A 17856-nucleotide genomic window follows, 5' to 3' on the forward strand; every position below is an offset into this window, starting at 1 on the left:
GCTGGTGCCTTGGGGTGGCAGGGGAATGTCCTGGCTTGAATTTTCCCCCTGAACACTCTGCATTTTCGTCATCTCCTATTCCTGGTCCTCCTTGATTTTAGGAAGCCATGTGCCTTCTGCCAGTGGCCCCTTCTCAGCCCTAACTCCAAGCATGTGGCCTCAGGAGATCCTGGCCAAGTACACGCAGGTACAGCAATTTACCAGCACTCTGCTCCCAAGATGTGGTGCCGAAGGGGACCCACACTACAGGTTCTAGGGCATAGGTGGCCACTCCACCATAGTCACATAGGGTCAGAGGCCACCCTCAGAGATGGCAGCTTAGCTCCGCCTTCTCTGTGAATAAGTCATTAGGTTAAAGTATTATGGCACTATGTGCTTAGTATTATGGAGACACAGAAATGCATAAAACAGTTCTCTTACCTTGATCTTACCGTCTTTGACCTCCATGAAGAACAGGGAAAATGCTGGGAGAATTCCAGAAGGTAGTGGCCCCCTGCAGCTGAGTGATGACCACAGAGGCTTCAGGGAACGGTGGCCTCTGATCTGAGTCTTGAAGGCTGGGTGGAATTTCAGCAGGCAGCAACGCGGGTGGCTGTGATCCCAGAACCTGTAGTCCCAGACAGGGCCACCTGACTGACTCTTCCCCATCCTGGTTCTAGAAGGAAGAGTCAGAGGAGCAACCAGAGTTCTATTATGATGAGTTCGGCTTCCGTGTGGACAAGGAAGGTAATATTTTGTGTAATCTTGCTGGTGTCCTCTGTCCTCTGGGGAGGACAGAGCTCCACTGACACTCATCGAGCAGCTGTGGCCTCTGGGCTCCGGATGTTTCCCCGCCCCAGGACCCACAGAGCTGCATCTGAGGGTGCTGCTGTTATAAGTAGATGGTGACCTCTGGTGTTTTTTAGATTAATTTTATTGATCTTCATGTGATAATAAAAGCAATAATATTCATTAAAGAGAAGTAGAAAAATACAGAAAAATGTAAAGATTAAAACAAATTAACCCGTAATGCCACAACCTGAAGATAACTGCTGACGTTTTTGTGTATTCCTTTCCTGGCTTTGTATCGGTATTTGCTTTCATAACTAAGACTATCTCATATACACGTTTTCATATTGCTCTTAGATCTCTTAACATTATACCACGAGCATTTTTTCTGTCAGTTAAGAACTCTTTAAAAGCCTATTTTTCAGTGGCTGCATGATATCCCACTATAATGGGTTTATCAAAATCTTTTTATAACCATTCTATAAGTGGGCCTCTAAGCCATTTCCATTGTTTTCTACTATACATACACCTGTTGGTTCCCGAGATGGGAAAGCCATCTGCCAGAACCCAGGGTGCCTGTCCCAGCATCTGACTGTGACTGGGAGATTTTAATTGGCTGAAACCAGTTGTCCTCGGATCACTTGTGTTTCCAGTTCTGACAGAAGTTTCCCTTGTCCTCTAGTTTGCAGACAGATATTTGGAAGTTAAAAGCTGGGCCTGAGAGGAATGCTGGGAGCTTTCTAGCACGATGGAAGTACTCTCTGTCTTGATGGGAATGATGTTTAGACGTTGGTGTATTGATGCTCACTGAAGTGTACACTTAAAATTTGTGCATTTTACTGTATGTAAATTCAGGAAAGGAGAAGCTTTAGAAAGCTGAGGCTGAGGGCGTGGCTTTAGGATGAGTAGGGACGAGGCTGGCTGTGGGGCCACTAGCACCTTGCTTGCCCGGTGGCTGCAAGAGCCTTGTTGGCGTTCGCGCAAGCATTTCAGGAGGCCGACTGTGGGTTATGTGCTCTCCACTGCTGCCTCCCAGTGCCTGGAACAAAACCAAAGGGCCAAACAAATAAGTGCTGGGGGCAAGAGGAGCTGTGGAGAAATTCAGGGACTAGCGAAGAGGGTGGTGGATTGTACATAAGGTGGTGAAGGAAGCTTCTAGGGGGAGACATTTGAACAGAAACTAGGAGGAAGTGAAGCAGTGAGGGGAGCCAAGGAAGGGGAATAATAAGTGCGGAGGCCTGAGTGGGGGTGGGTCTGGTGGGAAATAGCAGAGTGGAGGGAGCCAGAGTGGCATAGTAGGAGATGAGGACAAGGAGGGGGTGGGCCACGAGGAGGCGGGGCACCGAGCCCTGTAAGGCCTTTGGCTTTGCACCTGAGGTGGGCAGGTGGGACTAGAGGGCTCCCAGCAGAGTGACATGATCTGACTGTCTGGGAAGGGCCACCCTGACTGCTGTGTGGAGAATAGCCTTTGGGAGGCAGGGGTGGAAATGGGCCAGGGAGAAGGCTGTGGGGGTGATCCAGACGAAGGATGATGGCTCCTACTAGGGCACTGTCCGAGGTAGTACCAGTGGCGGGATTGTGCCTGTGCTCTGAAGGCAAAGCCTGCGGCATTTGCTGATGGGTTGGACATGGGGTCTCAGTGGGGGAGGAGCTGAAGGTGCCTGAGCATCTGGAGCATGGAGGGGGGTCGATGGATCTGGGAGACTGCGGCAGGGGCGGGTTTGGGGGAGAAAGTGAAGAGCTCGGGTTTGCTGGTCGGGATGCCTGTGGAACGTGCAGCTGGAGCCACAGAAGCTGTTGGAAATGCGGCTCTGGGTTTTGGTCGCGAGATCGCTGGAGCTGAAGCCCAGGGCCCTCTGCTTGGGAGAACGTGCAGTGAGGAGTCGTTTCCTTCCTGCTGTGCTCACCCCTGCGGCCCTGGGCTCACTCTCTCCTGGCAGATGGTGCTGACCCCAGTTCCAGCAAGCTGCCAGGTGTGTCTCTGATGGAGGACCCTCCACAGAGGCTGCGGTGGCAGGCCCACCTGGAGTTCACCCATAATCATGACGTGGGGGATCTCACCTGGGACAAGATTGCTGTCTCCCTACCCCGCTCTGAGAAGCTTCGCTCCCTGGTGCTGGCTGGCATCCCACACAGCATGAGGCCCCAGGTGAGGTGGCCAGAGGGACCCGCAGAGGGCCAAAAGGGTTCAGATGTGCCTTGAGAGACTGAGTGCTCGTGCTGGCTCCCCCTCAGTTGTGGATGCGGCTCTCCGGGGCCCTGCAGAAGAAGAGGGGTTCCGAGCTGTCCTACCGAGAGATTGTGAAAAACAGCTCCAACGACGAGACCATTGCTGCCAAACAGGTGAGGCCAGGGCAGTGCGGGGCGCCCTTCGGGAAGCGCTTTCTGCCCAGAAACTTTGTGGACCTACAGGACGGCAGTGGGCTGCCTGGGGTTACCAGAACCCGCCCTTGGCAGGGGTGGCGTGAGAGAGCACGGCAGCCGTGTGGCAGCCATGGGCAATCGTTTCACCCGCAAACATATTGTCAGAACAAGCTTGCTCCCTCCTGGGTCCTCTGTAGGCAGCAGAGAGAATTGTCAAAAGGGTCACCTAACTTGAGTGCATATTAGGACCACCTAGAGATTTTAAATACAGATTTCCAGGCCTCGCTTCAGAGATTCTCATTCTGGCTTGAGCCCCAGGGACCTGTAACTTTATTTTTATAAGTTCTGTGGTGAATCTGGTGGGATCAGCTACGTGGTAACTGGAATCTAATCCTGAAGGCTGGAGGGTCACTTTGACCCGGAGCATGAGGAATCCCCATTCCTGGGTAAGAAGCCTGCCTGGGGTTTGCCCCACAAAGGGGTCTCTCAGCCTCCCTCGCAGGGGTCTCAGGTGTCAGCAGTGTGGAGGGTGTGGGCCCGCAGGCCTGCAGCTGTGTCTCACAGGGTCTCACTGTGGGTGCGCTGTGACAGATTGAGAAGGACCTGCTCCGCACCATGCCCAGCAACGCCTGCTTCGCCAACGTGAGCAGCATCGGGGTGCCCCGCCTGCGCAGGGTCCTCCGAGCACTGGCCTGGCTCTACCCGGAGATTGGCTACTGCCAGGGCACGGGCATGGTGAGCACCGCCTGGAAAGGGGTGGGGGTGTCCCCCGGGTGTCCTCCAGGCTCCCAGTGGTGAACGATCCCGCCATCCAGGTAGTAGGACGAGAGGTGGGGAAGGAGGTAGGAGTCCTGAAGGAGGTTGGGGCTGCCAAATATGGCAGTTCCATCCCCGAGGAAGGCATGCGGTCTATGATGGGACCCCCAGAGGAGGGTGCCTCTTCTAATTCTCATGGAGACCTGGGTCGAGGCCTTTTGTCCCCCTGCCCTGGCCAGGTGGCCGCCTGCCTCCTGCTGTTCCTGGAGGAGGAGGATGCCTTCTGGATGATGTGTGCCATCATCGAGGACCTGCTCCCTGCCTCCTACTTCAGCACCACCCTGCTGGGTGTCCAGACAGACCAGCGGGTCCTGCGCCACCTCATCGTCCAGTACCTGCCTCGCTTGGACAAGCTGCTCCAGGAGCATGACATCGGTAAGGGCCAGCACCCAGACCCTTCTCTAGGGTCAAGGGGTCCTGAGACGGGCACAGATCCTGCAGATCGGAGGCCTGCAGACGCAGCAGCAGAGGCCAGGGCTCTGGCTGTCTTGGGAGGAAGAAGGAGCTCGTCTGACGATGGCCGAGCATGGAGCCGGCACACGCAGTCTTCGTTGCTCTCCTGTGCTTGGACATTCCCTGACACCCTGTCTCCTCTCTCCCCTGGGAGCACACAAGGCCTCTTGCTGCTTTGGGGGAGCTACCCTCCACCTCCTCCTCAGCTCGTGTGCCTGGGGGACACCCCTTTTCCAAGCTGTCCAATGCCAGCCAGCCCTGGTCCCAGCCGCAGGGCTGTGGTCTGTGTCCACAGAGCTGTCCCTGATCACGTTGCACTGGTTCCTCACGGCCTTCGCCAGCGTCGTGCACATCAGGCTGCTGCTGCGCCTCTGGGACCTGTTCTTCTACGAGGGCTCCCTGGTGCTGTTCCAGACCACTCTGGGCATGCTGCGCCTCAAGGTGCTGCTGCAGCCCCCTGTCCACCCCAGGGCCACACCACCCAGCTTCCCAGCTGAAGAATAGGAGCCCTGTGTGCCAGACACAGCTGTCCTGGTGCCCCTCCCCTGGGGGAAACAGTGGGGTCCAGGCTTGAGCATCATGTGGCCTGACCACTGGCCCTTCCTGAGAGGCCCCTGGTGGGGGGTCTCCTGGGGTCACAACTCCTTGTGCTCAGCCTGATCATCCAGAGAAGTCACAAGTGCCTGATTGATGGTGATTGGGGTCAGCTCACGGGCCTGGCACCTGGCAGTAACACCCCCTCTCCTCACTCCTTCTCTTGCATGGCCCAGGAGGAGGAGCTGATCCAGTCCGAGAACTCGGCCTCCATCTTCAACACGCTCTCAGACATACCATCACAGATCCAGGACGCAGAGCTGCTGCTGGGGGAAGCCATGCAGCTGGCTGGCTGCCTCACCGATGTGGCCGTGGAGACCCAGCGCCGCAAGCATCTGGCCTACCTCATTGCAGACCAGGGCCCACTCCTGGGAACCAGCGCCACCACCAGCCTCTCTCAGGTGGGCCTGAGGGAGGAGGCCCCACCTCACCCAGAGCTAGGGGGCGGATTCCCTGGAGGAGGCCCCAAGTAAGAGGCCACAGGGAGCCCATCAGCCCTTCCCGCTCTGCTGCCCCTGTCCCAGGCAGCACCTGCTGCCTTGGCTTTCGTGCCTCTTTGCTGTGACCGGCCTGGTTTTAGTGCAAGACAGACCCAGCTTTGAACTGACAGTGCATTTCTGACCCTCAGAGGCCGTTTTAGATGCGGCTGCCTGAGCATGAGGCTGGACCGGGCCTCCGCGTGGGAGGGCTTCGTTGGATGCCTCCTCCGCTTGGCCGGGTGCCTGGGCTGCCGCTGACCCCTCTCCCTGCCTGCAGGTTGTTCGGCGCAGGACCCAGCGGAGGAAGTCTGGCATCACCTCACTGCTCTTTGGTGAGAGCCGGGCACTGGGCTGAGCTCAGCGGCTCCTTCCCCGCCAGCCGAGTCCAGGCTCACTATGCTCAACGCCATAGTTGGGGGCGGTGTGGGGGTGGAGACCAGGGCCTGTCAGTCCTCATACCTGGTGTGGACTCTGAGCTTCCTCAGAGTTGGCAAGGGGGTGGGCAGGGGCCATGGCTGCCACAACTTTCTGGGCTTCCCAGGGGAGGACGACCTGGAGGCGCTCAAGGCTAAGAACATCAAGCAGACGGAACTGGTGGCTGATCTCCGGGAAGCCATTCTGCGCGTGGCACGCCATTTCCAGTGCACAGACCCCAAAAACTGTAGTGTGGTGAGTCACGGGCTCCCAGGCCTATGTGCGATGGCTCGACTTGGGGGCTCTCCTTCCCCAGCCCTATCCTGAGGTCCCAAGGCCCTGGCGAGGACGGGGGCCTTGGGCTGAGGCGCTTCCCCCTTGGTGGGCCTTTGTGCTGCTCTGGCAGGAGCTGACCCCCGACTACAGCATGGAGAGCCATCAGCGAGACCACGAGAACTACGTGGCATGCTCACGCAGCCACCGGCGCCGGGCCAAGGCCCTGCTGGACTTTGAGCGACACGATGACGATGAGCTGGGCTTCCGCAAGAATGACATCATCACGGTGCGTGGGGCGAGGCTCGGGGCGTCCGCAGACCACGGCTCGGGCCCAGGATGGGGGCGCTCAGTGGCAGGGGGGCCCTGGGAGCTGGGAGCCAGCGCCATTTGCCTGCCCCTGCTGGCCCTGAGGCTGCGAGGGGGTTCCTCCCCCGAACCTCCTCCCTGCCGAAAGCTTCTGATGGCCTGGCTGGGGACAAAACCTGATGGCATGTGAGGCACTGCGCTTGGACAACCGGAGCTTTGCTTCCTGCACTTTTCCTCCTTGCAGATCATTTCCCAGAAGGATGAGCACTGCTGGGTCGGGGAGCTGAATGGCCTGAGAGGTGAGGCCTCCCTCTAGTCTCGAGCTGTGGTGGGAGGCGGGCTGGACAGTGAAGCTGGGCGCCCTTTACCACCCCCATCTCCTCGCCCTCAGCAGGAATGGGCGGGCTTGCTCTGTGTCCTCAGCCCCGTGGGGGGAAGTATCAGGACACCAGGCTGTCCACTCCTCACAGGGCCCTGCTTCTCCCGCAGGCTGGTTTCCAGCCAAGTTTGTGGAAGTCCTGGATGAACGGAGCAAAGAGGTAAGAGGGCACGTGGGCCCGGCTGTCCCTGGGAGCTGATGCTGCTGCCTAGACCTGGCGAGGCCTGCACCCTCCTAGCCAGGGCCTGGGTCCCGAGCGTGCACTGGCTGCAGCAGTGACTGCGGATGGGGAGGGGGGGCCTGGCTGCCTCTCAGACCTCATTGCCCACCACCAGTACTCCGTCGCCGGGGACGACGCTGTGACAGAGGCGGTCACTGACCTTGTTCGAGGGACCCTCTGCCCAGCCCTCAAGGCCCTGTTTGAACATGGACTGAAGAAGCCGTCCCTCCTTGGGGGTGCCTGCCACCCCTGGTTGTTTATCGAGGAGGTAGGTCAGTGGCTGGACTCATGTCCCCCATGGTCCTACGGAGCTGGCACAGGAGCTCATCAAGTGGTGATGTGCACTGAGTTGGACCCTGTGGCTTTGACCTGGTACCTATCCTGTTGTCCCTGACACTCATCCCCTGTCCCCCAGGCGGCCGGCCGGGAGGTGGAAAGAGACTTCGACTCCGTGTATTCACGCCTAGTGCTGTGTAAGACATACAGGTAACCAGCCCCCAGCCTGGCGTCCTCCTGGCGGGGTCTCCTGGCAGCCCTGGTGCAGGGAGGGAGCGGCCCAGCCTGGCACACCAGGGCAGCACTGGCAGCTTTGGTCTCCCCTCAGGTTGGATGAAGACGGCAAAGTCTTGACCCCGGAGGAGCTGCTCTACCGGGTAAGCGGGCAGTGGGTGGGGCAGGCCTCCTGGTTTGGCAGCCGGGGGCACCTGAGTGACAGCTGTGCCCTCCCAGGCTGTGCAGTCCGTCAATGTGACCCATGATGCTGCACACGCGCAAATGGATGTCAAGCTCCGCTCCCTTATCTGTGTGGGGCTCAAGTGAGTGTCTGCACCCGCTCTGGGCCCAGAGCAGCCCACAGTCAGATGAGTGGCAGCCTAGGCTACGGCCCTGGGGGAGCGCGGGGTGCCTGTGAGCTGGGCCTTCATGGCCCAGGAGCTCGATAGACAGAGAAGGCAGCAAGGGCGGCTCCCCGAGGGCTTCCTCCAGTGTGGGACCAGCCACGGCTCCGGGCAGGCCAAGGCTCTCCGGAGTTTCATGAACACACACCGGCAGGATGACGGCTGAAGGGGCTCACCAGGAAGGAGGCTCCACAGCACCCTAGGGAGGGGGCCTGCCTGAGGGCAACTCAGGCATGGGTGAGACTCAGCCTGGGACAGGGTGCACATGATGCTTCTGGGTCTGCCACCTGGCAGAGGCAGGGTTTGCAGAGGGGCAAAGGTCCCTGAGACTAGCTCGAACGTGGCCATGGGGCCTGCCAGGCTGGGAAGTGTGCACTTCGCTCCTGGACTGACCGGCTGGGCTGAGGCCCCTGTGCGCAGAGGGAGGCAGTGGCTGAGTCTCAGACACAGCGAGGAAAGAGCTGTGACGGAACTGAGGGGAGTGGGAGCCATGGGGACAGCAGGCCCCTGAGCGTGTCTCCCAGTGTGGAGGAGAGGAGCAAGGCCACTCTGTGAGAGCTGGCTGAGTGGAGGAGGTGGGGTTGCCTGAGGAGGCAGCCAAGTGGAGGGAAAGGGGTGGGGGTGGGGTCGGAGGAGCCCCGGAGTCTAGGGGCCCAGTCCAGCATGGAGGGCGGAGCCTACCCACCGTCTCAGACGACCCCGTGGACGGCTGTTCCTCCCCGCCTGTCCCCAGCGAGCAGGTCTTGCACCTGTGGCTGGAGGTGCTCTGCTCCAGCCTGCCGACGGTGGAGAAGTGGTACCAGCCTTGGTCCTTCCTGCGCAGCCCCGGCTGGGTCCAGATCAAATGTGAGCTCCGGTAAGGACTCTGTCACCAGTGTTGGGTTTCTGGAGCCCCGACCTGTGGCCTGGGTCGGGGGGAGGGGCGGGACAGAGCCTCCTGAGGGCGACTGACAGCCTCCCCCCTCCCCCTGCAGCGTCCTCTGCTGCTTCGCCTTCAGCCTCTCCCAGGACTGGGAACTTCCTGCCAAGAGAGAGGTGGGTGGTTGGGGGTGGTGCTTGGCTGGGCAGCGTGCCTTCCCCTCAGGGGGCTGGGGGGTGGGCAGGCCAGGTGTCTCTGCTGGCAGATCACCCCAAACACTTCCTGGGTGGCTGAGGCAGGGTCCCATGGAGACCCTGAGTGCTGGCATCGCCTGTAGAACCATTCTGGCCCTGCCACCTTGGGCTTCCTTGCTTTGTGCCCCAACACCCCTGCCGTGTGCTCATGACAGTGAGGGCCTGTCCTGTGTGCAGGAGGAGAAGCAGCCCCTGAAGGAGGGTGTCCAGGACATGCTGGTGAAGCACCACCTTTTCAGCTGGGACATAGATGGTTGACGGTCTTCCTCCGGCGGCCCTGTCATGCCGAGGCCTCCCCCAACCCGTCGGCTACAGGGCGGCCCCTTCCTCAGGCAACAGGAGAACAGCATGGCCCTGGCCAGTCTCTGGATGAGGTGGCCAAGGTCCGGCCCAGGCTCTGGGGTCAAGTGAAGGAGACACTGCAGCTCTGGCCGGGCGCCATGGGGGGAGACTGGGGACATGGCCCTGGGTGCCCCAGAGCGTCGCTGGAGGGCAGGGCCCAGCTCAGCCTGCTCTCCTGGCCCCAGGGGGAGGGCAGCCAGGGTCTTCACGGAGGCCGCGGACCCCAACTCCACTGTTGGTACTGACCAGAAATCTCCCGAGGTGGGAGCCACCTCTTTTCTGTCAGTTTTTGCTCAGGAAAGGAATGGGGGTGGCTAAAGGATCCTTGGCCTTTTTGCTTTGTAAATAAATAGTGTCTTTGAGAAAGCACCTTCTATTTTCTGTCCAGTCAGGGCTGTACAGCTGTTTATCCAAGGTTCTGCCCTTCCTGGAATGGTCTAGAATGCACAGCCAGGTCGGGGAGGTGACCCCCAGATGCTAGAATGCCTCAGGCCCTAGCCGTACCACCCACCTCTTCAGTGGGTTGAACAAGATGGACTACTGAGTCGGTGTTTTTGTTTTTTATTTTAAAAAGTCCACACAGCTTCCCACCTCGCTCCCAGCACTGGTTTTGGTGACGCCATCCCTAATCCTTTATGAGTGACAGGCCAGAAGGGAGGCCAGGCCCGAGGCAGGAGGAGGCCACAGCTTGAGGGCCACCTCTGCCCCACCACGGGGCCAACATCCCTTCTGTCCCAGGGCCTTGGTGGCTGCAGTGAGGCAGTGGGACGGAATGTGGGCAGGTGGCCAGGAAGCATGTCTGCCCTCGTGGCACTGATAAGGAGCAGGAAGCAGGACAGGTGGGGTACAGGCTGTGGCGGGGTGTCTACATGTCAAACACACGTGATGGGTGGGGCCGGGTAAGCGGCGTCCAGCCCCACTATGTGCACAGTAGGATGGGAGGGAGCTGCAGCCACCTCCCACCCCAAAAATATATGCATATATATGTATGGCGATATATAATATAGAGGTATATACACCTGTACAGAAAACGTTTCCACCAACTACTAAAGGGTTACACTACTCAAGACACTAAAATGGCAGGGAGCCCCCTCCCAGGGAACCTGGGAGCCTGGGAGCCTAGGGGTTGGCATCATGGGGAACGGGGAGGTGGAGGCCCAGCTAGTTTCTTCCCTCGCAGGGAAGCGGGGAGAGAAGGAAGGAGATTCGCGCCCTCGCCTCAGCCCTGGGCCTCACCTGCCTGAGCAAACTGCAGCCAGACACTGCACCTCCGACCTCACACAAGGAGGTCAGGTAGACTGCCCCTGGTCTGTGCGGGCCTCCCAGACCCCGGAGGGGACCCAGAGCTGCTGCTCGGCAACTCCTCTCCTCAGTGAGCCTGAGCCAGGTGTAGGGACGCCCTGCTCCGGCCTCCCAGGGAGGGGAAGCAAGGCCCGTGATTGTCAGGACTCACGACCACGCGCAGAGGCTGGGCAGGCAGCAGAGAGGAGAGCTCCGAAGAGTTCCTGAGGCTCCCCAACTTCCAGGCCTGCCCGTCCCCCGGCTCTGCAGCCTGAGAGCTACAAGCAGGAATCCCAGTGCAGCTGCAGGTCGTGGCCATCGAGGAAGTCTGTGGAGAAGAGGCTGGGGGCCGTGGTGCTGAGCGGGGCCAGGCTGAGCACGGGGCCACCCGACGACAACTCCAGCCAGTCCATGCTGTCCAGGTGGCCGTCAGCCAGGTCCAGGCCCACGCTGTTGGGCTCAGGGGCAAAGTGCAATTCCGAGGTGTCCATGGGGGAGGGGGGGTGGTCCAGGATGGCAGAGCTGCTCAGCATCTGGCTGTGGAGGTCATCAATGAGGGAGAGGGACTCTGGCCCCTCGTGCCCGCTGGTCAGCAGGGGGAGCCCCGTGCTGCTCTCCAGGAAGTCCTCCAGGCGCCCAGGGAGGGCAGGGGAGGCTGATGGAGGCGGGGCAGCCTGGGGGAGCTCAGCGGAGGGTGGAGACTGTGCGGCCAGGGGTGACGCGCATGCCGCTGTCGACGGGGGCTTCTCTTTCCCTGGCAGGGATGGTGGCTCCTTGAAATCTGCTGAAATTTCTGCCAGTCAAGAAAATGAATGGATGTCAGAAACTAGGCCTGAACAGGACCTGAAGTTGGCCCCTACCTTACACCACGTACAAAAATTAATTCAGAATGGATCAAGGATCTAACTTTAGGAGCTAAAACTACAGACCTCTAAGAAGAAAACAGGAGAATATCTTTTATGGCATTGGATTTGGTAATGATTTCCTGGTTATGATACCAAAAACACACACAACAAAAGAAAAAATAGATAAATGGGACTACATAAAAATTTAAAACTTTGGTGCATCAAAGGACATTATCAAGAGAGTGAAAAAGACCACCCACAGAATGGGAGAAAATATTTGCAAATCATGTATCTGATAAGTGATTCATATCCAGAATAAAGAACTCCTACAACTCAACAACAAAACCCAACTGAAAAATGGGCAAAGGACTCAGACATTTTTCCCTTAGAAGATATACAAATAGCCTATGAGCACATGAAAAGATGCTCCACATCATTAGTCATCAGGGAAATGCAAATCAAACCACAATGAGATACCACGTCACACCCACCAGGATGGCTATTATAAAAAAATTTGAAAAGAACAAGTGTTGGTGAGGACAGGGAGAAATCAGAACCTTTGTGCCTTCTTGGTATGAATGAAAATGGAGCAGCTGCTGTGGAAAACAGTTTTATGTTCCTCAAAAAGTTAAATATAAAATTACCATATGATCCATTAATTCCAATTCTGGGTATATACCCAAAAGAAGCAAAAGCATGGAATCAAAAAGATACTTGTACATGTGTGTTCATAACAGCCTTACTCCTGACAGCCAAAAGGTGGAAACAAGCCAAGTGTCCATCCATGGACGAATGGATCAATGTTGCATATCCATACAGTGGAACATTACTCAGCCATAAAAAGGAAGGAAATTGTGACACATGCTACAACATGGATGAACCTTGAGGGCACCATGCTAAGTGAAATAAGCCAGAAACAAAAGGACAAATACTATATGATTCCACTTATATGAGGCACCTAGAACAGTCACATTCAGAGACAAAAAGCAGAACAGAGGTTACCAGGCACTAGGGGGAAGGGAGGAATGCACAGAGTTAGTGTGTAATGGGTAACAAGTGTCAGTATAGAAGGATGAAAAAGTTCTAGAAATGGGTAGTGGTGATGGTTGCACAACACTGTGAATGTACGTAATGCCACTGAATTGTACATTGAAAAATGGTTAGAACGGCAAATTTTATGTATATTTTACCACAAGGAAAAAAAATTATGTAGAAGCCAGGCTTGCTTCCTGACCCTCTAAGTCCTGTCCCTCCTGCTCTGCTTCTGTCCCAGCTGGACATGCTGCTCTCACCAGACAACCGCTCCCTCCCCGTCATGACCCGCCAACCTGCCCAACTGTCACCACCAGGGACACTGTTGGCCCCACCCATGCTGTTCAGATGCCCCCTTCCCTTGGCATCCTTGCCACCTCTCTGGCCACTTCTCAGTGTCCTTCTGGGGGCAGGCAGCACCCCCAGCTCCCCCTCTCTGCCATCTCTTCAGTGCTAGAGCTCCAGGCCTGCTCCCTCTCCGAGAGCTGCTTGCACAGTCTCTCTTCCGGGGTTGCCACCTCCCTCCCAGTGTCAGTTCCTGTCTAGACACTGGGAGCTCCCGAACTCTCAGCCAGGTCTCTCTCCTGAGCTCCAGGCCAGTCTCTCCACCTGCCCCTGAGCACCTCCCGGCCCAGCGGCCTCAGTCCACCTGCACTTGTGAGAAACACACTGAAGCCCCATGGTAGACCCTGGAATCCAGGGAGCCTCCCTAAGATCAGAAGTGATGACCTCGAGAGTAACATCTACTGAACTTTTTTTTAAAAAATGGAGGTAAAATTTACCATTTTCAAGGGTACAGTTCCATGGCTGAGCTCTCACTTTACCCGTACCATCTCATTTCACCCTCTCCCCACTGACAGGATGAAAGCACTCAGAAGGGAGCCTCCACACACTCTGCCTCCCTGCCTGCCCCCACCGGAAGCCAACCCTCCCAACCCTGCACCCTCCTCACACGCAGGGCCTCCCCCCAGGCCTCCCATGACATGCTGCTCCCTGCTCCCCTCCACAGGGAGCCCTCTGCAGAGAGCTGTCCAGACTTGCCACCTCCCTCACCCCAGCCCCACTTCAACTGGCTTCCAGCAGGCAGAGGCCCACAGTCCCAGTGCGGCACCCTGGCTGAGGTCATCGACGGCCACCACAATGCTAAGCCCATGGCCAGTTCTTGGTCCCTGTCTTCCCTGACCGCTCATCAGCAGCCCTTGGCTTCAGGACTTCACTCTCCCACCCTCTGCTCAGCCTCACCTGCTTGTGCCCCTGCCTCCACCTCGTCTTCCTCTCTGCTCACCCAACATCACGGCTCCCAGTGCCAATTTAGATGCCAGCGACTCCCTAATTCCTGCCTTCAGCCCTGACCTTGCCCGGGCTGCCCTGGGACATAGGTCAGGCTGACAGAGGCTGCCCTGCTGTGCCCCCCACATGCCCCACTGGAGCTCCCTCGGCCTCATGCTGCATCCAGGTAACTCAGGCTGAGACCCTTGGTGTCACCCTTGGCTGCCCTCTGGTCCTCTCATCACATGCCTAATCCATAAGGAAATACAACGTGCTTTCTCCAAAATATACCCGACTCCAGCCCTTCTCCAATTCTCTGCTCCCTCCCAGGTCCGGGCACCCTGGCCTCTGGCCTGGATCACTACAGTTGCTTCCCCCGGCTCCCACCCTTCCAGCTGGCCGATCCTCCACTCAAAGCTGTGCGAGGGCTTCCAGACTCAGGGCCCCTCCGTCCCACATGCACAGGCCTCGGGGTCTGCTGCAGCCTCTGACTTCTCGCCCAACCCGCTCCCTTCCTACACTCACTCCACTCCTCCAACACACCCGGCCCTGCCCTCCCGGGCGCCCTGGGTGCTCCCCCAGGGATGCCCATGGCTAAGTCTGCACCTGCTCAATGAGACCGACTCTGACCACCCCCCATGCATCTGAGACCCTTCCCTGCTTTTCACAGCACTTCCTCTTATTTACCTATTTTACTTACATTCACCTCCCCACGCTAGACTGTGAGCTCCACAAGGTGAACGTCTCTATCCTGCTCACTGCTCCATCCAGGCTGCGGGCAGAGCGCCCCACACAGTGGGCGCTGGCTAAAGCAACTGTTTGTTGAGGGCTGCAGCCCCCACGGGTGTTCTCGCCCAGGCCCTGGAGACGTATGCATCTCAGCCATTGCTATGTGCAAAGTACAAGACCTGACACCCATGAAGTGTTCAATAACTAAACAAAAACCAATCCATCGACCAGCCCGGGACCGGAGACAACCTATGAAGAAAGGAGGAGGTGGGGTGGCAGCTCGGGGGTCTGGGCTTTACCTCCACTCTGAATAAGAATGTCAAACAGGTCATCCATTTGCTGGCTCGAGGAACCATTCTCCTGTGAGACAAAAATAGGAAAAAAAGATGAAAATCTAGAACAGGAGGCCCCCAGCCTGGCTCAGGGCATAAACCCTTCCTTCTGCCCTTGAGCTAGCAGCCAGACCTGCAGACCCCACCGGCCTGTGCTCAAGCTCCCAGAGCCACACTCACTCTGCTGGGCCAGGCCCTGGCACGCTGACCCATAATGACCCGCCCCCAAGGCCTCTTTACCTATGAGACTGGTTCCTGCCCGCCCCCACCCTCCAGCAGGACCCTGGGGGCCTGTGGGAGCCCAGACCAGCAGCCTAGGCAGCCCCCACCCCAGCCAGGCTCCAGTCTACCTTCTTCACCTGCTGTCTGGGCTGCTGGCTCACGGCTTCCTCATAGCCAGGCGGCTCCTTCTTCAGCAAAGAAGTGGGGGTCCCAAAGAGGGGCTGTGCTGGGTGCTCCAGGTCCATCTGGGCTGGTGGGCCAGGGGCTGGAGAACCAGGCTGGGACAAGGGCTAGACAGGAAAACGGTCAGAGAACCAGGGGCGGGGTCAGGGAAGCGACCCAGGGCCCCGTACACTCTGGGAGAGCAAAGGGGGAGGCACCTACCTTCTGGGCCAGAACAACTTTGCTAGCCATGCTGGCTTCCAAGAAGCTTTCATGGAAGCCAGTGGAGTTGGGGATACAGGATAGGGGAGACCCTGACCTCTGACCCTGCAGAGAGTAGGGTAGGCATGGGGTGACTGGCTGCCTGGGGTTTTGTACAAGCCACGTGAGGGCGAGGGAGGGGCCCTGGGCTGACTCCCCCTCTCCTCCCTTTCTGCCTGAGGCTGCTCAGGAGTCCCATCTCTCTTCCTAAAGTGCCTGGTTCCTGTCACTGTCCCCTCCACCCCAAGCTCCACAGGGCTGAGGCCACACAAAGCCTGAAGCGGCCTCACCCTTGGAGCAGGCTGGGTGGAGGGTCTGGGCTATGAGGGTGTCAGCAGCAGAGAGCCAGTTGCCAATGACACCTTGGTGGGGGACAGCTGGCCTCTTTGAGGGGAGGGGGAGGAGTGGAGCTAGAACCAGGCTCAGCCTGGTGGCCCCCGCTGGCTCCTGGGCAAGAGAGCCAGGCCCACAGCCTCCCTCAGGCAGGGGCTCCCCTGATTCTTACCTGGGCCCTGTCCCACCCCCATGGCGCAGAGGGAGGAAAGGGCCCGGCCTGGGTGGGGGCTGCTCAGGAACCCTCTACCCAGGTACACAAATGTTCTGATATCAATGGCCAGACCCTCATGGCTGTGGGTTCTTGAGCAGGCCCCTTAAGCTTCCCAAGTCTCAGTACCCTCCTTGGTGACATGAAAATGGTGACCTCTCATTTTGTAGGGCTGAAGGGAAGACTAAAGGAAGCAAGCATAGCCTGCCCAGCCATGAGGACACGTGGTAACCAGGGCTGTCATTATAAGTATCTCCACACCCTCCTGTGGCCCCTGCCCCTCTCACACCCAGGTACCTGCTGGGGGCTCCCGCTGGCCAGGCCAGGGCTGTCTGCATTCTTATTGGTCACGGTGAGGACAAGGTGGGTCCCTGTGGAGTCAGTGATGAGGGTGGGAGGTGTGACCCCCTTGATGAGGCCGGGGCCCTGTGGGCCCATAAGCAGCTGGGGGGTGGGGGCCGGCTCAGGCTCGGGTAGCACGGCTTCCTGCTTCACCACCACAGCCGGGGGCACCAGGGCACAAGTGTCTGCATGGTGGGCAGTGGAGGCTGCCAGGCTGGGGCTGAAGGAGTGAGCAGGGCCCGGGGGCTGCCGGCTCAGCTGGCAGCTGGAGAAGCTGTTCTCCTGCTTCACTGGGGGGCCAAGAGTGACCAGGGCCGGGGTGGGGGATGGGGCTGGCGCAGGCTGCTGGGCCCGCTTCTCCTGCTCCAGCTGCAGCTTGAGCCACTCCACCAGCTGCTGCTTCTGCCGGAGCATGCGGGTCAGCTCCTCGATCTGCTTGTCCTTTTCCTGCAGCATCTGGTCCTTATCACGTCCTTCCAGCTCTGCCCGCACCCCAGGACTTAGGCAGCAGGACCCGGCCCGGGTGCCCTCCTCCTTTACAAGGATCTGCAGTGGTGAGGTCTGCAGGGTGAGCTGGGTCAGTGGCGATGTCACCATCTCACCAAAGGTGTCCCCAGGAGTGGAGTTCTCGTCGCCTGTGCTGAGCAGTGAGCGCTCTGAGGGGGTGGGAGACACGGGGGGTGTGGAGCCCGTGCTGCCAAATTTCACCACTCCATTGCTGGTCACCGTGGCCACCACCACTTCGGCTGGGGCCAGGCCTGCTGCCACCAGGGCAGGCCCTGTGCTTAGCCGGGTGGCTGGGAAGGCTACCACCACCTCGCCAGCCTTGGGCAGGATGGAAGGGGCGGCAGGAGCCTTGGGGGCTCCCGGGGCAGGGCTGGCTTGTTCTTGGTAGGCACGCAGGCGCTCAATCAGGTCTGTCTTGGTGCCTGAGACAGGCAGTGAGCGCAACTTCAGCTCCTGCTTCAGCTCTGCTACCTGCAGGGGGGTCGAGAGTCAGGGCAGCAGGGGGACAAACTAAGGTGACTGGGTCCAGGCAGGAGGACAATCAGGGAGGATGAGAGGGATGAGCTTTTTGTTTGTCAGGCCTCTTCCATCCGGGCCCCACTAGCCAATTCAGAGATATCAACCTCCTGACCTTCCCACAGCCCTGGACGGGGAGGTATATGTCCCCCAGGCCCAGCCTCCAACCTTTCCCCATCCTCACCACACCAGGGCCTAGTTAAAACATCCCCTAACCCCGTGTCTGGGCACGACACGCCCTCAGCTGTCCCCAGCCCCAGCATGGGGTGTGGTGCTCAATTATTAGGACTGACTGGATTGTGCAGATGAGAAAACTGAGCTCACAAAAGGAAACTAACTTCTTCAAGATCCACAGCTAGTGAGCGACAGGGCTAGGAGTTAACTTCAGGTCTGA

General features: G+C 58.5%; 2 protein-coding genes across 21 annotated transcripts in view; one reads left to right on the forward strand and one right to left on the reverse strand.

Moving 5' to 3' along the window:
* The window catches only part of SGSM3 (small G protein signaling modulator 3), a 38744-nt gene extending 28958 nt beyond the window's left edge, over window positions 1–9786 (forward strand). For all 8 annotated transcript variants that reach the window (XM_070600163.1, XM_070600167.1, XM_070600164.1 and 5 more), the window contains 20 exons: window positions 102–187; window positions 660–726; window positions 2709–2917; window positions 3004–3111; window positions 3724–3867; window positions 4128–4323; window positions 4697–4842; window positions 5172–5396; window positions 5752–5806; window positions 6016–6143; window positions 6295–6450; window positions 6715–6769; window positions 6960–7009; window positions 7185–7337; window positions 7485–7555; window positions 7674–7722; window positions 7799–7884; window positions 8699–8821; window positions 8940–9000; window positions 9256–9786. In XM_070600163.1, coding sequence (XP_070456264.1) covers window positions 102–187; window positions 660–726; window positions 2709–2917; window positions 3004–3111; window positions 3724–3867; window positions 4128–4323; window positions 4697–4842; window positions 5172–5396; window positions 5752–5806; window positions 6016–6143; window positions 6295–6450; window positions 6715–6769; window positions 6960–7009; window positions 7185–7337; window positions 7485–7555; window positions 7674–7722; window positions 7799–7884; window positions 8699–8821; window positions 8940–9000; window positions 9256–9336 — 2249 coding nt within the window. In that variant the 3' untranslated portion in view covers window positions 9337–9786. The remainder of the gene's footprint in view (window positions 1–101; window positions 188–659; window positions 727–2708; window positions 2918–3003; window positions 3112–3723; window positions 3868–4127; window positions 4324–4696; window positions 4843–5171; window positions 5397–5751; window positions 5807–6015; window positions 6144–6294; window positions 6451–6714; window positions 6770–6959; window positions 7010–7184; window positions 7338–7484; window positions 7556–7673; window positions 7723–7798; window positions 7885–8698; window positions 8822–8939; window positions 9001–9255) is intronic.
* Window positions 9787–9965: 179 nt separating this feature from the next.
* MRTFA (myocardin related transcription factor A) overlaps window positions 9966–17856 on the reverse strand; it is a 194242-nt gene continuing 186351 nt past the window's right edge. For 7 of the 13 annotated variants that reach the window (XM_070600158.1, XM_070600159.1, XM_070600160.1 and 4 more), the window contains 4 exons: window positions 16395–17413; window positions 15268–15420; window positions 14876–14936; window positions 9966–11494 (listed from right to left, as the gene is read on the reverse strand). In XM_070600158.1, coding sequence (XP_070456259.1) covers window positions 10980–11494; window positions 14876–14936; window positions 15268–15420; window positions 16395–17413 — 1748 coding nt within the window. In that variant the 3' untranslated portion in view covers window positions 9966–10979. Of the gene's footprint in view, window positions 11495–14875; window positions 14937–15258; window positions 15421–16394; window positions 17414–17856 lie in introns of all 13 variants that reach the window. The other 6 variants (XM_070600154.1, XM_070600155.1, XM_070600156.1 and 3 more) reach the window with 1 other exon arrangement.

Source organism: Equus przewalskii, chromosome 29 (assembly GCF_037783145.1).
Source record: "Equus przewalskii isolate Varuska chromosome 29, EquPr2, whole genome shotgun sequence".
Lineage (NCBI taxonomy): Eukaryota > Metazoa > Chordata > Mammalia > Perissodactyla > Equidae > Equus > Equus przewalskii.